Source organism: Argentina anserina, chromosome 3, assembly GCF_933775445.1.
Source record: "Argentina anserina chromosome 3, drPotAnse1.1, whole genome shotgun sequence".
In the NCBI taxonomy this organism is placed as follows: domain Eukaryota; kingdom Viridiplantae; phylum Streptophyta; class Magnoliopsida; order Rosales; family Rosaceae; genus Argentina; species Argentina anserina.
Window position 1 is genome coordinate 8,754,848 of NC_065874.1, and position 20,649 is coordinate 8,775,496.

Sequence of the window (20,649 nt, forward strand, 5' to 3'; positions counted from 1 at the left end):
GAGTACGATTTTGTTAATTGAGTTGGAATTTAAATTTTATTTTATTAATCTGATTACTTGGTAGTGAATTTCTTTCTGAGCTGATAAATGCTTATCCCGGCAAATATGAATCACCAAGTTCGACAACTTCGACCTTTAAATGGAAATTGCTCTCTGGGTTTTTAGGAAGAACAGAGAGATGAAAGGCGAGGAGTGGAAAAGAGGGGTGGGCTGATTCGGTGGAGTTCTGCTTTGTTTGCTCTTTAAATTAGGAGCCATTCGTTTAATCTAATGGTTAAGATTAAAAGTCCTTATTAAGTTAGTCCTCATTGGAAAGGGCTCGGTACAATACAAACCATCAGTGGACCAAAGCAGCATAGCACGCATGCATCAGAGTACAACATCACTTGATCGTACCAAGTTTTCTGGTATTTAGGTCAAATATCTGCATTATGGGATCTTATAGTAATTGGCAAGTTTTGAAGAATTAAATTATATAAACCCTTAATTGGAGGTAAAGATCCTTTTTTTTTGCTATAGAATCAATCAATGATGGTATATATATCCGCATGGACTGACGGGTCATCTCATCAAAACGCTTCATTAACCAGCCAGGGGAATGAAGAACAAATCTCAAATTTAACTCTAATTGCGATGACGGGATCCTAACCCTACTTTTTAGTTAATAAGATTTCCTTAGCCCTAATATTATTAATTTATAGAGGTCTTAAGTCTTAACCGTGTATATATATATATATATATATATATCTTAATTTTAATTAATACTAGACTCGTATTCATGTGATGCACGTGTTAATTCATCGCACGAGTTATTGTGCAAAGATAACAAAAACAAATTTTATTTGTCATTACATATTCTATTTTGTTTAGTAATTTTTTAAATAAACTGATTTTAACACACTTTTTTACAAGTTGTACACCTTAAAACTGACTTTACTAAATTATCCTTGGACTAATTCGTCTGGCTATAGCTTTTTATTTGGTACAAACGTCTGACTATAGCTTTGAGGCCTCTCTCTCTCTATCCAAACCGAAACTAATACCTACCTTTACTCCAGACCTGATGAGCTTATGAATAAGCTTGTGAATTCTCTCTCCACACCAAAATTTAAAGGCAGCACTGATTCAATCACCTCCATGCTCTTCTCATCCTTGTCACCACGCAGTGCCTCTCCTCTCTTCAATACGCAAACATTTTTTAATTTATTTGGAAAACTTCATTCTGTTTTCAAACAATTCCATGAGCATCAAATTTGTGTAAGGCTATATATGCACAGAGAGAGAGAGAGAGAGAGAGAGTATCCAAAATGGAAACAAGTGAAGTGGTGATGACCATGATCATGATCATGAAAAATTGAGCGCGACTGGTGTGAAATTTTGGATGATGTTTCAGGTGGAAAAATTGTGAGCTATGATTGCGATACACATGCCATGCATGTACTCCTTCCTTGTCATGTCAAATTGTCAACTGCGATATTTTGTTCTCCATAAGATGATGTGTATTAATCTGACAATCAGAGTACCCTAACTACGCGCCGCCCCTCTAATTATGAACTTTTGAGGGTGCGTAAATGGCTCAGCCTGCCTTCTTCAACTGGGATTTCATGATTTCATCACCGTCAATTATACATGTTGACATTTGATAATTGAAGGAAACTAGAAATTATATCTTGTTCAGAAACACAATGCAAATCTTGTTGCAAGGTTTATCGACAGTGTTTTGAATTCTATTAGAAAATTACTGTCCTAGCTATACTATGACCAATCCTAACATGTGTTGATGAGTTACTAGCTCAAGTTCGGAGGCGGAGCTACGTTGGGGGAAATAGGTGCCATCGCACCCCCTAATGTGTCAACATATCCTTGCCCACCACTAGTATTAATTATATAACTTTGATGGAGAACAAAGAAACTGTGCCAAGCAAATTTATTGACCACTCAAATTTTGACCACTTCATATTCACATTCTAAATTTACATCATGTGTCATCTTATTTAACTAGTATTTAACCATAATTATTAATATAAATTTATATCAGTAAATTATAATTTCTTTTTATTTTCACTTTAACAAATTTATCTTATGATCACACCGTGCATACGTACAATAGTTGCTATGTTGTAGGAAATCTTTGACACAAGAATGGCACATTATATTGGACTTGATTTACAACCCCAAATGATTCCTAGACATCCATATTCACAAACTTATATCAATAACTTATCATTCTTATTTTCAATGATTAATATTTACATGATGATTAAAAATTACCTGAATATATGGATGTGGATTTGAAGGGCCACCTATCAGCCCTATCTCATGTCTGTTTGAGTTGTTATCTATAGTTTGAAATTAATCAGAGCGAATTTAATAGCCAAACCTATAAGGAGAGCAATACACGAATATAAGAATTATGAACTAACCTTTGGTCTTGGATGAAGCTCTTCTTCTCTTTTGTACTGTAGTGATCTCACCATGTTGTGGAACTGCAGAGACGCTAATATCATCCTTTTTAGAGTTTAATTTTTGAGAATCTGAAAAGTCTTGGAGACACAGCAATTGATTTTGTTCTAAAAAAATCAAAAGAATTGATTAATCTAAAAAATAGTGTTAATTAAGTTTTTCTTTTAGGATTTAAATTTTATTACAATATATTATATATTTTATCTTAACCATAGTTAAGTAAGTCAAATAAGAAAACACATGACATAGATTTTAAATGTGAGCATGGGGTGGGTAAAGTTTAGGTAATTGGCAAACGTGCTTCCTATATAACACCCCTAGGCGCCGGCCCTATTTGTTGGTTTGATAACATACCACTGGTGTTAACTGACATAATTTACAGTACAAACACTTCAACCATGCTAAATTAATAGAAATTTTTGATAACGTAGGTGTTAAATGACTACTCATACTTTCAAATTTCAATAAAAAGTGTATTTTAGTGACTTTTTTAATTTGTTTTTAAACTGACTTTATCAAAAGAAGTTTCAAAGTTAAGTTTTTGTTCTTAAATCGTAAGAAAATTTATATCTATAATGTAGCTTTTATACTGAAAATATATACACGACAACTTATATTAAGGCTTTTGCGACTGGCCCCCTGAGTCTTCTTTTCCTGGCTCCGGCGCTCCGCCACTGCTCAAGTTTAATCCGTGATCGACCCATCCTCCGGTTAGTATTCTACTTCATTTTGTTAGAAATTGGTGAGGGGCCGAACGGGGATCGGCAAGATCCGCAAGCCTATTAGGTTTGAGTGGAATCCCTGTCCAAATTCAAGCCTAAACAATCCTTATACAACCATCGATGGATATAAGTCGGTTCTTCAAGGTGGGAAGCTGTGGCTGTGTCCGGCTTAACACACATGGGTACTCCGAACGTTTATCAATTTAGTAATCTATTCATAGTTAAACTAAAAGTAACCCGTGAATGATGTCATGAGACTATAATTAACATTCTTGTCTAAATGATACTTAACTATAGTTGGAGAGCCTCCTCACGTTACGATATTGGATTGGAAGCTGTCTCTTTCATCACAGACCTCCGGCCGGTGGAGGTTTTCATGGAGGACTTGGTTGGGGAGCCGCCTCTCCGGGTGTATTCAATTAGGATTCTATAAGATTTTCTTGTATTTTAAGAATCTTCTGAAATCTTCTGGTATTCAATTACGATTTTAAACAATCCATTAAAATCTCAAGGTATTCAATTAAAATTTCAAAAACTCTTATGAATTCTGGTGGTATTCAAAAATAGATTGATTTTGAATGATTTCATTTATTAGTTGATTTTGTTGGATTTTGAAGTATTTTTACACCATATCAGGCTTGTTAGAAATCAAGAATTTAGACATGAGATTTTGATGTACTCTCTCTCTCTCTCTCTCCCGTCAAAAATTTGTATGTTCTTAATCATGTGTTTTATTTTAATTGCTCAAATCAATTTTCTGGATTTTTCTTATGATTTGGTATAATTGTTGTAGGCAAAAAAGAAATTATGGCTGTTTTTATAATTGTACTAATAGTTGTTTTGCTAAAAAATCAATTGTATAACAATCAAAATTCAGATTTTGGAATACTATTGAATGTTAATTGGGTGAAAGTTTATAAAATTGTTATTATATCTTTGATCCTCATTCAAGATAGTTGCACCTTTGTGATATTGATCTTGTACCTTTGTTTTATCGATACTTATGGAAGTTTATAGAATTGAATCAAACTCATGTGACTTTAGGATTATGTAAAAATGAGATATTAATCCTTAATAATACATAGGGATAAGTAATATAAAATTAAATTTTGCCAACATACCATCGTAAAATCTATTAAAATCTTCCAAATACAATACAATAGATTCTTCTCAAATCCATACAGAGTTTAAATAATCCATAGATTATGCAATTCAGTAAGACTACACGGATTATAAGAATTCAAACAAAATCATTTGAAATCTAGATTGAATACACCCCCTCTAAATTTTATTAAGTAAAACTTGATAAATCCTAAACCGGGATGGTCTACTCTCCTTTTTTAACCATGACCACCTTTGAAGATTTAAGGAGTTGATCAGGTCTTAGTACATTGGTCTCTGGTACAAATTCTCTTCTAGCAACTCGATCTCGATCTCTTCCGGCCGGCAGTATCATCATTGCCATGAATTATATTTCCCGCAAATTGAACTGAAATCGCTTACAGATCGAATTGACCAAAACATTCTCTTATTTGATATACTAATTGATCGGGTAAAAATCTTCATTGGTTCCCTCTCTCTAAAACTAAATATTGGTTAATTGGTGTAAGATAGCCTGGGGTCAAATCTCATGACTCTGACCTGATATATATTAAGCTCTTTAGACGACTTCTTCCCATTATAAATACTACTAGTATTCCAGCTTATGACTCCACCTTAACCATCGAAGCTTCTGCTACTTCCATTTTTCCAAACTGTTTATCTTCATAAATTCCTTCAGTATCACTGACCTGGGCAGATATATATATATATATATATATATATATATATATATAAGTACGTACGTAATCACTAATCAACTCAAGGAAATATCAAAGCTATATTGGTCATCAATCGATTGTTTGAAGATGGATGCGAAAATTACTAGCTGCAAGGATGATCATGATGGTGTTCTGGATCATGATGAAGAGGATGGTCCACTTCCGGGATTTAGGTTTCACCCAACAGATGAAGAACTTGTTGGGTTTTATCTCCGCCGGAAGATTCAGAAGAAACCCATCAGCTTAGAGCTCATCAAATCAATTGATATCTACAAGCACGATCCCTGGGATCTTCCAAGTATGCATCAAGCCTAGCTCTTATATTTCTATTCTAACTAGCTAGGTTACTCATTAGTTTCCCCCAATTCAGTCTAAATTTTTTTTAGTGCAACAAATCAAAGGTGGATTAGTTGATTGCGCGCAGTAATCCATTTATCTGTTTTTTTTTTCTTGAGACCCGTAAGTCTTTTCTTAATGCAACAAACTCTTCAATAGTTCAATGAGTTCTTACTTCACCGGCCACTCAGTCACAGGTTCCCGGCCTGACACTCTTATATAATCATGAGCAGTTCATATCTAATTAAACCTGAAACTGCTGTGGTGTTGTATCTAGCTAATTAGTATAGCTCCAATTTATAGTATCTAACGAGTTTGTGAAATATTTTGCAGAAGCCACAACTAATGCAGGAGACAAAGAGTGGTACTTCTTCTGCAAAAGAGGGAGAAAGTACAAGAATAGTATCAGACCTAATAGAGTGACCGGATCTGGGTTTTGGAAAGCAACTGGGATAGATAAGCCAATTTATGATTCCAACATCAACTGTATTGGACTGAAGAAAACTCTGGTTTACTACCGGGGGAGTGCCGGAAAAGGCACCAAAACTGATTGGATGATGCACGAATTTCGCCGTCCCTCCGCCAATGACAACAACAACGTTCAGGCTAACCACACCTCATGCACCGCTATATCACAGAGTGCTACTAATCTTCAAGAAGCTGTAAGTAATGAAAAACACACACACACATATATATATATAAACTCACACACATATATAGTCACACATCCCTTTGCAATTTGTGTTTGTTTATGTACATATATGTCTTATGGGGCAGTAACATTTACTCACTAGATATTTTACTATATATTATTTGTTGATCAACTGTTCATCACAAGACTTATGAACACCGGCTCCAGCGGTTGGCTCAATTCAGCTTGGCTTATGTATTTTTTTCGCTTATTTACTCGACTGTTATCGGGTACAAATTTTTTTCTGTCTCATTTTCTCATCATCTTCTCCTTTAATTGCTCTATCTCTCTTGTTTTCTTCGTTATTTTCTCCACTTAAACTATTTTTTAAAACTCTAATTCGCTTACAATCAAATTCTAAAATTCGTGATGTTGTTTAACGACTTATGAACATTGTTCGTTCGGCTCATGTTCTATTTTTTTGCTTATTTACTCGACTGCTACCGAGTATAATTTTTTTCTGCCTCATTCTTTCCATTTATTCTCATTCGATGAGCTCTCTCTCTCTTTGTATCTCACTTTCAATTCTTAGCTATTTTCTCCGCTTAAACAAATTTTAAAAACTCTAATTCGCTTACAATCAGGCTCTAAAATAATAGACTATTGTCAAGAAATAATACAATCTGCGGCTCGGCTCAACTTATATCATGTTTTTTTTGCTTATTTACTTGATTTCCACTGGATATAATTGTTTTTGCCTTATTCTCTCCTCTTCTTCTCATTCGTTTGCTCTCTCTATTTCTGTATTTCGTTTTCTTCGTTATTCTCTCTACTTAAACCAATTATAAAAACTCTAAATCACTTACAATCAGACCCTAAACTAATAAACTACTGTAAGAAAATAATTAAAACATGCGGCAATGCGCGAGTATCGTAACCTAGTTTGACATGGTATGTTATAAGTGTGTGGAACGTTTGCACAACAGAACAACAAACACACACACACACATTTGAACAAGTACGTACTGACATGTTCATAACTTCATATAATCAATAAATACTTAAAATTGTCAGTTTGAGAGCATATATAATTAAACGAGTACGTCGTACTCTAAGAGGAACAAAGTAACTGGTGTAATTATCATGCAAGTAATAATTCGTATATATTGGGGGCATCTAAATTATACGTATGTACATATATAAGCACTACTAAACTGGATAAATTAAATACAATAATACATGAACACGGAGCAATTAATGTCTAATTGTATTTAATTTAGGACTCAACACTCAAGTTAATTAGTTCATGTTAGTCCATGCATGGCATGCATTCTAGCTAGCTAGCAATTACTTGCCAATGTCGTCAATATTTTGTTCTATACATAATACCCGGCATCAATTCAGATTTAAAATTGAACTACAAGGCATGCATGACTCAGAAATAATTCCTAAACGGCTAGCATCAAATTGAACTAGACCCAGAAGCATGATTTTGATAATTTTCCAAAATTTCCATTTGTAAAGGTCTGATTACGTATTGACTCTCGTACATGGCGAATTGTATATGCAGGAAATTTGGACATTGTGTCGCATATTCAAGAGAAATGTGTCGCATAAAAAGTATACACCAGACTGGAGAGACTTGTCTGCCAAACAATCCAGCTCAAAGAAATGCAATATGATTACTAATGAAGATCGTAATCAAGAGTCCACGAACATTGATGGAGAAGCTTATATCAATTTTGGTGATTCAACCATTTGCTACGAAGAGAAGAAACCCACTATCCTCAACCACACTAAATATAACAATATTGGAAGCAATGATGACCAGACACTGCAGAATGCAGACATGTTCAGCTGCGGAACGACTACTGTTCCGCATCCATACAACTTGGATTCTTTCACATCGAGTAATTCATATGCAGATATTGAGAATCCTGACTTTTTTAACGACAACTGGGAGGAGTTCAGATCAGTTATACAGTTTGCTCTTGATCCATCGTTTATGTAAACTGATACGTACTTATGAAATTTCAATAATGATGCGCAATAGCACTGTAACTAGTCAATCAGTGATATATATAGTAGCTTAGCTAGTTAGTAAGTTAGAGGCAAGGAAATTCGTTTTTTCTTTATCCTAACTAGTCAAGTAGGAGAACTTGTATGATTGCGACTTGCGCTATTGTAGCTTGTATTCCTGTTTCCATATCTATATATTATTTCCATTAGAAACTATATTAATCCAATGAATTCTGATGGCTCGATAGAAAAAGTCAGGGTCATAAGGGGGCTGCTGCAAATCAGAATACCTAGCTAGCCGACCAGGTTGTTTTCATGTTGCTTGAAACAAGTAATACCAGACTGACGAGTGCTGGTTTGTAATTGTTTATCTTCCTCACTAATCCAAGGCTCAATCATAAGCGCTTGAGTAATTAAATCGGTTCAAACTTTTCGATTACAAGAATCTTTTGTTTTTGTTCAACCTTTTGAGCAAAACTATACTCTATTAATCTAAGGACGTCGTCGTGCCTGAAGCATGACTGAACTCTACAAAATTACAAATTGGGAGAGGCTGCTCAATATAAGTTTATAGTTGGATCGTTTACTACTTAATTAGATATATGATTGAACTCTACAAAAGTGGAAATTGAATTATTAAACACTACTCGATCTCTTTCTTATATATTTTGAGATATATATCTAATGCGCCCTAATGGGTCATCATGTAGGACAGTAGGATGTATACGACCACTAAAATTACGATATGATCTTAACCAAAAAGTAATCACATAGGTTTTACACCTTTACATATAATTGAAGAAAGTTACTATATTGACACCAATTCAACCATTACTTTGTTCTTAACTTGTAAAAAAATGTGTTGTAATTAAGTGAGCCTAGTAGAACTTAAATTTCACAACAGAAAGCAACTTTTTTTTTGTTTTTACCAAAATAACAATAAACTTGTTGTCATGTCTCTTAATGTAGGTATCACACACTAATTTCTTAGATGAAATTTCATACAATCATGTTTCGCTTGTTGACTATGCCTTCACACAAGCTACTGACTATGATAGGAAAATCAGACGATGAGCAAGGTATTGCTATATTAACTAACAAATTTTCTTCGAAGTCACTAATTGTCTGAAAGGTTATTGAAATTTCTCACCTCCAATTAATTTTATATGAATTTATGATGAGTGCTACAACACCATACTTAGATCTAAGAGTTACTAACTTCATAACATTGAGATCGGATTAATAATACTATCTACATTCTCTGGTCAAAAATTCAGAAATCTTACCCCTTCAACACATGACAAAATCAGCATAAGAATTAAGGAAACGAGGCTAGAATAAAAGTCAAATTTCTGACCAAAACCTTTCAGAATAGAAAGTCAAAAGTATCTAGAATATGATCTTTGGGTCAGTTGAACCAGTTTCAGGCCCAGACGTTTAAACATCCGAGCCCAAACCCGAATTCAATCTGGAGCAAATAGAAGCAGCTTCTGAGCTTTTTGAAAGGGTCATTCTGTCACTGTTGCCAAGGAAGAAAGAAGAGACAGAGACTCCGGTGCTCCGGTGAGTTTCCCATCTCAGATCTAAGCCACGTCGTTTACTGATTTGTTTTTGTAAAACCATAAGATCGGTTTCAATTTGGATTAAAATGGAGCTAATTGAACTCACTAGGATTGAAGCTTCATAAAGAACCTAAATTGATTCTGGCTTGTGAATATTTTAGTTCATAGGAGGCTATAAGTAATCATTAAGTCAAATCTTGCAGTATTGATTTTGGTGATTTGATTGTTTCAGATGTTGAAGCACAACTGGGTAGCTTTCTTTGTGGTGGTTTTATGGGGTTTCAGATTCAAAGCTATAGATGCCAGTGCTGGTGATGCTGATCCTCACTACAGGTACATCAATTTTTAATGTCAGTATATCCATAGCTATGTATATTTGTTCTGAGGTTTTCGTGTTAAGTGATCATCGAGTTAGCTTTAAAGAATGTGCATTGTGATGTCCTAATTGATCATGTTTAGAGCACAATGTAGATAAATGAGGCGTTCGCAGCATTATATTAGCTATTTATCTCTGAATGACTGGAGGTTTCAGCTGAAGGAGTATTGATAGAACTTTAGAAGGAGAAGAGTAGTATTTTCATTGATCTTTGGGTTTGCATTTCGTATGGTAATACACTGATCCGAAATTTAGTGGATTGGTTACCGTTCTTGCACTTGCACTTCTATTTCTATTTCCAATAGTTGAGGGACTGAGGCTTTAACTTGGGATGTTAACTGTGTCCTTAGGAACAAGTGCATACCACCAGACTAAATAGGTCATGGGGGCTTGCTTAACTCTGGTTGGATCTGGCTACAACTTATATGAGTTCGGTTCTGTGCTTATTGTTTGGAAATATAGATTGAATCTGGTCATTCAGAACTATAGCAAGGAGGCATGGAGCATTGTTGTTTGTTACTTGTGTGATAAGAATCTGTGTCCCTGTCAGCTGGATAGATGATAAGTGCTCATTCTACAAGAATAAATGTTGTTGTGTCAACAAGCTTTCTTTCATTTCTCTCATCTCTCAGCCATAATTGGTACTCAAAAAAGCAGTAACTTTCAGCGCTTTTTTGGACTAATATAACAGAGGCTTCTTCCATGTTTCTTGTTCCTTCTTTTTTTTTTCTAGTTTTTTTTTTTCAGTAATGCCTTCTTTCAATTCCTATCTGTAAAGAACTATAAATGTTCTTAGAATCACTTGAAAATGATTTTGATATCTACTTCCTCTAAATATGTAATTATTGGTTCAGTATTGACTTGTAAAAGGTTCCTTGAGTATTTTTGTTTGTTTGTTGTTTATTACTTTATTTGACGGGAAAAAAAATTCCGTCCATGTTGCACAACTAATAAGTCTGGCTTATATTGCATACACTTGTAAGCTGTCATATCAATTTACTGTTTAGGGCTTGGAATTGACAGTGTGACATTTGACTTGGAACTGTAGGGCTTGCTTACAACAATGTGAAGAAACTGGATGTGTAGCGCAGAGATGCTTCCCACCTTGCAATTTTTCTTCAGGCGGGGCCTCCGTTGATGGACCATGGTTCCTGCAAGAACCTCTTTATTTGCAGTGGAAACAATGGGACTGTCAGGGTGATTGCCGTTATTATTGTATGGTTGACAGAGAAAAGGAAAGAGAAGCAGCTGGTTATGGCCCGGTCAAATATCATGGTAAATGGCCCTTCAAGCGTGTTTATGGAATCCAGGTTTGCTTGTTTACAGGCTATATATGCCTTGGCAAAATTTTCTTTTGCTCATGATGGTTTTGTATTTCGTTGAATCTAACATGTCACCGATTTCTTTAGGAGCCTGCCTCTGTAGCTTTCTCTGCACTCAACCTTGCTCTGCATTTTCATGGTTGGGTATCATTAATCATCGTATTATTCTATAAATTACCATTGAGACGAGATAAGAAGGCGTACTATGACTATGCCTGTTTGTGGCACATATATGGTTTCTTGGCCTTGAACAGCTGGTTCTGGAGTGCTGTTTTCCATAGTAGGTAAGCTTCTCCTTTTTGTTGTCACGCTGCTCATGATGTGCGGAATATATGCATGCGTTTTCCATTCTTGATAAGTTCTCATGTATAAGCTCAATACATTCAATATTGGTCCTTCATCCATAACGTTTCTTTCAATTTACAATGAAGTTATAGTCTTTCAGATAGCATAGTTAGTTAGTTACAAAAAGTAAAGTGTCATAGGACTCATATCTAACAGTTGCTATATATATATATATATATTTGGAAAATCAATTATTTTTACATTCATCAATGAAAATAAAGAAATAGACATTTTAAGACCCTTTGACATGGCTGGCACAAGTTAGTTTAGACTAAATTAATGTTCTACAACGTTGTTACTATTATAGCAGAAAATTTTCGGTTACACACCACTCAAATATTCACCTTTTATGAGACAGCTAAATTGGTGACTAGAATGAGTCTGAGAGCACAGTAGACTCATACACATCGTGGCAGAACAGTTAAATTAACTAGAAAAAAAGATTCATTTATGAAGCAAACTCGTATTAGTCATACTAATCAACTGGGATCAGATACCTTCCTCCTTGACACTTCCACCCATACCACAGTCTACCAATAGAATAGGAAGAATGGAAAGTGATATATTTTTTTTGTTGGGGGAGCTGAGTCACTCACACAGTCACACTTCTCCTGATCATCACTTTTTTTTATTGAACCACAGAGACGTGGATTTGACAGAGAAATTAGACTACTCAGCTGCAGTGGCATTACTTGGGTACTCGCTCATTCTTTCCATACTCAGAAGTTTCGAAGTAAGGCATGATGCTGTCAGAGTTATGGTTGCTGCTCCACTGATTGCTTTTGTAACTACGCACATATTGTATCTCAACTTCTATAAACTGGATTATGGTATATTATCTTCCCCCTTTCTATCCTTCTTATTTTATTTTTCTCAGTAACCAATGAAGCTATATTCTAAAAGGTTACTCAGGCACTTTGGCACACACAAACATATTTATAAATTGTTCTCCCTTTGATCTTCTAATTTATGTAGTTTCTAATTTCTTTAACCATAGCAGTAAGCTTGTGGGGAATGCTGAATAATATCTATTTCAACAGTGCTCACTTGTAGGCTTGTGAAGTCACACAAGTGGACCATAAACATGAATATATCCTTTCTACCTTTCTATGGTGGAAAGTCTCTCTATGGAAGCTTATTGTTTTCTCTGACCTATGTTTCCTGGGTTTTAGCCTCTATGTGATAATCCTAAAATTCAACTATTTCTGATTTGTTTCAGTTTGGCAACTGATTAAATATACTCCTTGATCCATTTTGGCTTTGAAAAAAGGAAGAAGTTTACACAACATCATAATCAGGTCACCATTCTGATGACTTGCTTTACCCTGCAGGTTGGAACATGAAAGTTTGTGTTGTCATGGCTGTGGCCCAACTTCTTATTTGGGCGGTTTGGGCTGGTGTTAGTCACCATCCATCTCGTTGGAAATTGTGGTTGGTAGTAGTTGGAGGTGGACTTGCAATGCTACTAGAAATCTATGATTTCCCACCGTATGAAGGTTTTCTGGATGCTCATGCGGTCTGGCATGCCACCACCATCCCCCTAACTTACATTTGGTGGAGTTTCATCAGAGACGATGCTGAGTTCGTAACCTCGAAACAAGTAAAGAAGTTGGCAAAGAAGACAAAATAGAGTTATCTCGAGCTGTTACACACTTGCACCATGTTAATGGTTGTGCACTTTGCCCTTGGCTCTGTCAATGTATGCTAAAGGATGCGGTTTCCCCCTTTGTTTCTTCTAATATGTATCTTAAAAAGAAGCAGTTGCTATATGATACTGATCGCAGTTGTATTCAGAGATACCATAGAATTGTTTTTCTTTTGGTAGTAATCTTGGTTGCGAGACTATCAGAAAGACTTGCTTTCAGTAAGTTTTCACTTCTATTTTATTTTCTTGGTTAAGCAGCAATGGCAACTGCCCAATGGCCAATACATAAAAACTTTTGTTGGGGTCAAGTAAAGCAGGCATATAAAAACAGCTTGCTATTGTAATAGAAGTGACTTGCTAAGGCGCACAAATCTAGAGACGAGCATTTGTACCAAGTGTAGCCAAAGATGGACAAAATTCTTGCTACAAGCGCACAAATCTAAAGACACCACAAACTTGTTGGCTACAAACGGGTGAAAGTTGGGACTCGAACACTGGATACGGATCACTTTGAAGCAAATAATTCAACAGATTTTACCTAAAAGACAACACACAATGACTATCGATATTGCACGAAATGAAAATATTTTCAATTTTGAGATAAGTTAATATGCGACTGTAACTAATTCATTCAAGAATCAAAACTCGCTTGAACTGGCTTCGTTGAAGTTATTTGCCCAGAAACAAGGAAATTAGTCTTAAATAGTTCACACTCCTAACTTCACCCAACTACTAAATCCAAGTCCTACATTGTAGAAATCATCTTTGATACCAATTACCTATAGATCTCACTCACTCCACCCTTGTATAAACCCGAGCTAGCTTCTTAAACTAGAACAAAACCAAAAAAGAAAAGCCCGGCCCAAATGAAAGGAAAAACCCTAGATAACGAAGACTTTCACAGCCGCATATACCACTAATTTATTCTCCTCTTGCCCCTCACCTCGCTTCGTATAGAAAAGCCACCAAACTCTGCATTCTCTCTACTCTGCCGCCTCACTCCTGCCTCTTGTCACCTGGTTCGTCTCTCTCTCTCTCTCTAGATCTGAAGAGAGCTTAGTCTTTCTATTCCTGCTTCACCTGCTTGTTTACTTTGCTCTTGTGATTTCCAGTACTTGCTTTGAGCTTTTTCTTGCTTAAGATCCGTGATTTGGATGGTTGAACTAGTATGATTTACTCTTACTGCTTTGATATGATCGGGTTGGATTTGTTTATGCGTCGATTCTTGTATTTAGCTTCGTAGTAGCTTTTGAGCTTGCTTTTATGGAATCCATTGTGCACAGATTCAATCAAACAAGATGTATTGCTGACCTACTTTTTTTCTCTCGTTTACTTTGCGGCGGTGTTCGTTGTAGCGATTATAAGATTATTACTGAACTAGTTGGATGATGTTGTTACTGGTTACGTGTTTGTTTTTTTAACTGTTTTGTATTGGTTGTTTTATGCAGGTTGTAACTTGAATTACAGAGAGGTGGCATTTACAGTCGGTCAAGATGGTAAGTCAATTGGATTCTGATTTTTGAGATATGTGTAATGTGTTGACTTGTGTAATTTTAACGATGGAGTTTTTCTGTGTGAGCAGGTGAAGTTCACAGCGGAAGAGTTGCGAAGGATTATGGACTACAAGCACAACATCCGTAATATGTCCGTTATTGCCCATGTCGATCATGGTAAGTACATGTTATGTTCCTGTTTTTTTTTGTGCGTGCCAGATATTTCGTTCGTGAATTGTTGATCTACGAACAAGTATGGGGTGTTTCTGCAAGTTTTCGGATAATTTTGTCATAATGTGCGGTAGTTCTTATAATTATGTATAGACTAGAGTCAGCTTCGCAGCTGACTGATATTTTGTTTCTGCGTGGGAACAGTATCCTATCTCAAGTGTTACAATTGGAGTTTCTTTGATTTTTTTTTCTTTTTCGCTTGACTGTTGTGAGCTAATAATGTTGAATTTGGTTCTTTTCAGGTAAATCAACCCTTACCGACTCCCTTGTTGCTGCCGCTGGTATCATTGCACAAGAAGTTGCTGGTGATGTCCGTATGACGGATACCCGTGCAGATGAGGCAGAGCGTGGTATTACAATCAAATCTACTGGAATCTCTCTCTACTATGAGATGACCGATGAGTCGCTGAAGATGTTTAAAGGAGAGAGAAACGGAAATGAGTACCTTATCAATCTCATTGATTCTCCTGGGCATGTTGACTTTTCATCTGAGGTCACAGCTGCTCTTCGTATTACTGATGGTGCACTTGTGGTGGTGGATTGTATTGAGGGCGTCTGTGTCCAAACTGAGACCGTGCTCCGTCAAGCCTTGGGAGAAAGGATCAGGCCCGTTTTGACCGTTAACAAGATGGACAGGTGCTTCCTTGAGCTCCAGGTGGATGGTGAGGAGGCCTACCAGACATTCCAAAGGGTTATTGAGAATGCTAATGTCATCATGGCTACCTACGAAGACCCTCTTCTTGGTGATGTCCAGGTCTACCCTGAGAAAGGAACAGTTGCTTTCTCTGCTGGTTTGCACGGTTGGGCTTTTACTCTTACCAACTTCGCCAAGATGTATGCTGATAAATTTAAGGTCGATGAGGCAAAGATGATGGAAAGACTCTGGGGTGAGAACTTTTTTGACCCAGCAACCAAGAAGTGGACCAGCAAGAACACTGGTTCTCCTACCTGCAAGCGTGGTTTCGTTCAGTTCTGTTATGAGCCCATCAAGCAGGTTATCGCTACCTGCATGAATGATCAGAAAGATAAGCTTTGGCCCATGTTGACAAAGCTTGGAATCACCATGAAGGGTGAGGAAAAAGATCTGATGGGAAAACCATTGATGAAGAGGGTTATGCAGACCTGGCTGCCTGCCAGTAGTGCCCTATTGGAGATGATGATCTTTCACCTTCCCTCTCCACATACTGCTCAGAGGTATCGTGTGGAGAATTTGTACGAGGGTCCCCTGGATGATCAGTATGCTAATGCCATCAGAAACTGTGATCCTGACGGTCCTCTTATGCTCTATGTATCTAAGATGATTCCCGCATCTGACAAGGGTAGATTCTTTGCCTTTGGCCGTGTGTTTGCTGGGAAGGTCCAAACAGGTTTGAAGGTTAGAATCATGGGACCAAACTATATTCCTGGTGAAAAGAAGGATCTGTATGTCAAGAATGTACAGAGGACTGTTATCTGGATGGGAAAGAAACAAGAAACTGTTGAGGATGTTCCCTGTGGTAACACTGTGGCCTTGGTCGGTTTGGATCAGTTCATCACCAAGAATGCTACCTTGACAAATGAGAAGGAAAGCGATGCTCACCCTATTCGTGCCATGAAGTTCTCTGTCTCACCTGTTGTGCGTGTTGCTGTTCAGTGCAAGGTTGCTTCTGATCTTCCCAAGCTTGTTGAAGGGCTTAAACGTCTGGCCAAGTCCGATCCTATGGTTGTCTGTTCTATTGAGGAGTCCGGAGAGCACATTATTGCTGGTGCTGGTGAACTTCATCTTGAGATCTGTTTGAAGGATCTTCAGGACGATTTCATGGGTGGAGCTGAGATTATTAAGTCTGACCCTGTTGTGTCTTTCCGTGAGACAGTCCTTGAGAAGTCCTGCCGTACCGTGATGAGCAAGTCTCCCAACAAGCACAACCGTCTGTACATGGAAGCACGCCCATTGGAGGAGGGTCTTGCTGAAGCCATTGATGATGGTCGTATTGGTCCAAGAGATGATCCTAAAATTCGATCCAAGATCCTGGCTGAGGAATTTGGTTGGGACAAGGATCTTGCTAAGAAAATCTGGTGTTTTGGCCCTGAGACCACTGGTCCTAACATGGTGGTTGATATGTGTAAGGGAGTCCAGTACCTCAATGAAATCAAGGATTCTGTTGTTGCTGGGTTCCAGTGGGCTTCAAAGGAAGGTGCATTGGCTGAAGAAAACATGAGGGGTATCTGCTTTGAAGTCTGTGATGTTGTTCTTCATGCTGATGCTATTCACAGAGGAGGTGGTCAGGTCATTCCAACCGCCAGGAGGGTCATCTATGCTTCCCAGCTGACAGCCAAGCCAAGGCTCCTTGAACCGGTGTATCTTGTTGAGATTCAAGCACCTGAGGGTGCTCTCGGTGGTATCTACAGTGTTCTCAATCAGAAGCGTGGACATGTATTTGAAGAAATGCAGAGGCCTGGTACCCCACTGTACAACATCAAGGCATACCTGCCTGTCGTTGAGTCTTTTGGGTTCTCTGGTCAGTTGAGGGCTTCCACTTCAGGACAGGCTTTCCCGCAGTGTGTGTTTGATCATTGGGAGATGATGTCTTCTGATCCATTGGAGGGTGGTTCCCAGGCAGCTGTGCTGGTTCAAGACATCCGGAAGAGGAAGGGTTTGAAGGAGCAAATGACCCCGCTTTCCGATTTCGAGGACAAGCTTTGAGAGACTCATTTTATTCTTATCTGGTTCCCATTGATGAGAAAAGTTACTTTGCTGCCTGTAGTACGATGCACTCACTGCCTATTTTTGTTTCAGTTTTTCATCGTCATGTTTCAAGTTACCCTGTTGTTGTTGTTGTTGTTGTAGTCATTCTGTTGAAATAGTTGCAATTTGTGTTTCGTTATGTTGGTACATTATATTTTGATTTTAGCTTTTACCATGACTGCGTATGTTTCATTTGAGCTTCTTCACTATCTTACCTTATATGTACTTTTTTTTTCAAAGGGGTTTGGAACCCAGCTTAGCCGGAGGCTCATCCCACGCTTATTTTTATTAAAATAAAAGATAAATTTTGCAATAGGAGGACATAATACCTGAACATTGCTTCACGGTAAATGTCTGATCCTAATAGAATGAAAAGCTTGAAGAAAGCTTTTACAATCATCAATAACCCGATTTACCTCTTAAAGTCCGAATAGTTCACCGTCTCCATGCTAAGAGCAGCAATTAGAATGGCTGAATCGCTCTCAATGTTAATATCCGGCCAACCTTGACGAATGCCCTGCATGACTCTGTTTCCATATTTAGAAGCGAGTGTGCATGCCTAATTGGCTTAGCTAATGCGGCGATACCCAAGCCAGATGCATCTCTAACTACAACTCTATTCCCACTTTCGTTATCGAAAGCTCCATCCACATTAATTTTTAGTCTACAACGCAGGGGACACTCCCAATTTGTCATGGGTCTCTTCTTCTGTACCAATTTCGGGTGGAACTTTTGATACTCCCCTAGATGTTCCACCCACTGAATCATGTTCATGGGTCTACAGCTAGCACCATTCCAGTAAACATTATTTCGTTTGGTCTAGATACCCCACAAACTCATGAGAAAAACATCTCTATGCTCCACCGAGAGAGTCTCAAGCATGCACATAACCCAATCAACCAATGTGGAAGATGGATGTTCTCTAGCATTAGTTTTCAACGGCCCATAAAGCCAGAAACAAGACAGAGTTGGGGAAAGTTTAAACAAGTGAACATCATATTCAATATCTCCACCGCAAAACAGGCAACATACCTAACTTAAAACCACCTGTCGACGCTGGAGGGCAGCCCTAGTGGGCACACAAGCTCTAATCAATTTCCAAACAAATATCTTCACTTTAGGTGGGACATTTGCACTCCACACTCTTTGCCAATGACCCTTAGAGATGCCACCAAAGCTCCCACTTGATGAAGATTCCTTATGAAAACAATTAACTTATTGAAAGAAAGCATGGTACCCATTCTTAACTGAAAAGATGCCATTACGGTCATGATGCCACACATATCTATCCTCAGTATCTCTAGAACTCAAGGGAATCTGGGCAACCAACTCTACCTCCCCTGCCGAAAACAAATCTTCTAGCAAGTCCACCAACCACACATGATTGTCATAATCAACCAAATCAGAAATCATCAATCTCTTAGTCCCTTCCATAATTGCCGAGTAGGGTCGAAATGATGAGGGTAAAGGAAGCCACAGGTCGTGTCATACTGAGATGTCCTGCCCATTCCCAATCTGAACACGAAGACTAGTTTTGAGAACCTCCCTACGAACAATAATAATCCTCCAAGTGTAAGACTGACCATTCTTCACCTCAGCTTCTAAAAACGAATATTTTGGGAAATAACCCTCGAGATAAAATGGAACTTGGATTATGAATTAATCTCCAACCTTGATTCGCTAACAGTGCAAGGTTAAAGACATGCATGTCACGGAAGCCAAGCCCCCCCTAAGATTTGGGGCAACATAATTTATCCCAAGCCAACCAATAAATTTTACGATTTTCCTCCCCATCACCCCACCAAAAACCCGCCATAAGGCTATGCAAATCATGACACACATATTTCGGCAATTCAAAACAACTCATAACATATGACATAATAGATTGAGCAACCGCTTTGATAAGCACATCCTTACCAGCCAAACTCAACGTCTTATCCCACTAACCTTTCGTACGGTTTCTGACTTTCTCTCTCAAGTACCCAAAAGCCTCCTCCTCTGATTAACTAAGCTCAGTTGGAAGCCCCAAGTATTTCTCATGTTTTTTGACCCTCTCAACTTGTTAACGTAGTGAATTATACTGATGTGATACGCTATACTCTTTATAGATGCAGTATGCCGTACTCTAAGTAGAACGGACACGGACACGAGTGTCCGTATTGGACACGATTCGATACGTAGACACGGCATATAGAAATTTTTTTGGACACGGACACGTGGTGGACACGTTAATTAAATATTATTTTTAATATATATATTTATTAAAAAATTATTTTATAAATTTGAAAGTATTTAGAATTTTAGATGTATATATATGTCAAAATGTGCATTAAAATGATGAAAACATAACTTGTTAGAATGGCTAAGGACTTGATAAGTACCTTGTATAACCAAGGTTCGAATCCCACCACAAGCATTCTTATTTTTATCACGAGTTTCTCTCCTTATATATATATTAAAGTGTGCATAAATATAACAAAAACTGAATCTGTTTGAATGGTTGAAGAGTTGTTGAGTGCCTTGGATGACCAAGGTTCGATTCTCACCATAAGCACTTTCACTTTTATTATGAGTTGGTGCGTGTCCGCGTGTCCGATTCGGACACTCGCGTGTCCGGGCCGTGTCCAAATCGGACACGCGTGTTCGGCGCGTATTGGGCCGTGTCCGGCGTATCCGTGTGCATGTCCGTGTCGGACACGCGATACACCACTATAATGGCATGTCCGTGCAACCTAGGCCGTACTACTTGTCCATTTCTTGTCACAAGTAGCACAAGTCGTCAAAGTGGAGATCACGGTGACGTGGTCTTCAACTCTCCGACGCACAAGTTAGGTTGATGGTAATTTATGCAGAGTAACAGTATTGGGCTCAATATACTTACTTTATGAGGTCAATGGTTTGACATTTTATTGTTGAGTTGAGGTAGATCATTTACTCATCTTCCGGTGTGGGACAAGAT

At 37.7% G+C, this 20,649-nt stretch overlaps 3 protein-coding genes across 3 annotated transcripts; all 3 read left to right on the plus strand.

Moving 5' to 3' along the window:
• The first annotated feature begins 5,041 nt into the window (after window positions 1-5,041).
• Window positions 5,042-8,010, plus strand: LOC126788471 (transcription factor JUNGBRUNNEN 1). The gene is made up of 3 exons (XM_050514467.1): window positions 5,042-5,303; window positions 5,675-6,003; window positions 7,543-8,010. The coding sequence occupies exons 1-3, from the start codon at window positions 5,093-5,095 to the stop codon at window positions 7,981-7,983; spliced, it is 981 nt and encodes a 326-aa protein (XP_050370424.1). The 5' UTR covers window positions 5,042-5,092; the 3' UTR covers window positions 7,984-8,010.
• Window positions 8,011-9,500: 1,490 nt separating this feature from the next.
• LOC126788468 (uncharacterized) lies at window positions 9,501-13,632 on the plus strand. Its single transcript, XM_050514465.1, has 6 exons — window positions 9,501-9,554; window positions 9,786-9,886; window positions 10,978-11,239; window positions 11,339-11,535; window positions 12,239-12,426; window positions 12,928-13,632. Exons 2-6 carry the CDS (start codon window positions 9,786-9,788, stop codon window positions 13,224-13,226), a joined length of 1,047 nt encoding a protein of 348 aa, XP_050370422.1. The 5' UTR covers window positions 9,501-9,554; the 3' UTR covers window positions 13,227-13,632.
• A 562-nt stretch (window positions 13,633-14,194) lies between these two features.
• LOC126788466 (elongation factor 2) lies at window positions 14,195-17,868 on the plus strand. The gene is made up of 4 exons (XM_050514463.1): window positions 14,195-14,260; window positions 14,690-14,737; window positions 14,824-14,911; window positions 15,208-17,868. The coding sequence occupies exons 2-4, from the start codon at window positions 14,735-14,737 to the stop codon at window positions 17,646-17,648; spliced, it is 2,532 nt and encodes an 843-aa protein (XP_050370420.1). The 5' UTR covers window positions 14,195-14,260; window positions 14,690-14,734; the 3' UTR covers window positions 17,649-17,868.
• Window positions 17,869-20,649: the final 2,781 nt, after the last annotated feature.

Excerpts from the sequence above, each read along its gene's own strand:
- LOC126788471 (XM_050514467.1), top strand. The coding sequence starts at position 5,093 with ATGGATGCGAAAATTACTAGCTGCAAGGATGATCATGATGGTGTTCTG. Across the intron at positions 5,304-5,674 it reads CGATCCCTGGGATCTTCCAA|AAGCCACAACTAATGCAGGA; the intron begins GTATGCATCAAG and ends AATATTTTGCAG. Across the intron at positions 6,004-7,542 it reads CTACTAATCTTCAAGAAGCT|GAAATTTGGACATTGTGTCG; the intron begins GTAAGTAATGAA and ends TTGTATATGCAG.
- LOC126788468 (XM_050514465.1), top strand. The coding sequence starts at position 9,786 with ATGTTGAAGCACAACTGGGTAGCTTTCTTTGTGGTGGTTTTATGGGGT. Across the intron at positions 11,240-11,338 it reads AGCGTGTTTATGGAATCCAG|GAGCCTGCCTCTGTAGCTTT; the intron begins GTTTGCTTGTTT and ends CGATTTCTTTAG. Across the intron at positions 11,536-12,238 it reads AGTGCTGTTTTCCATAGTAG|AGACGTGGATTTGACAGAGA; the intron begins GTAAGCTTCTCC and ends ATTGAACCACAG.
- LOC126788466 (XM_050514463.1), top strand. Across the intron at positions 14,912-15,207 it reads TATTGCCCATGTCGATCATG|GTAAATCAACCCTTACCGAC; the intron begins GTAAGTACATGT and ends GGTTCTTTTCAG.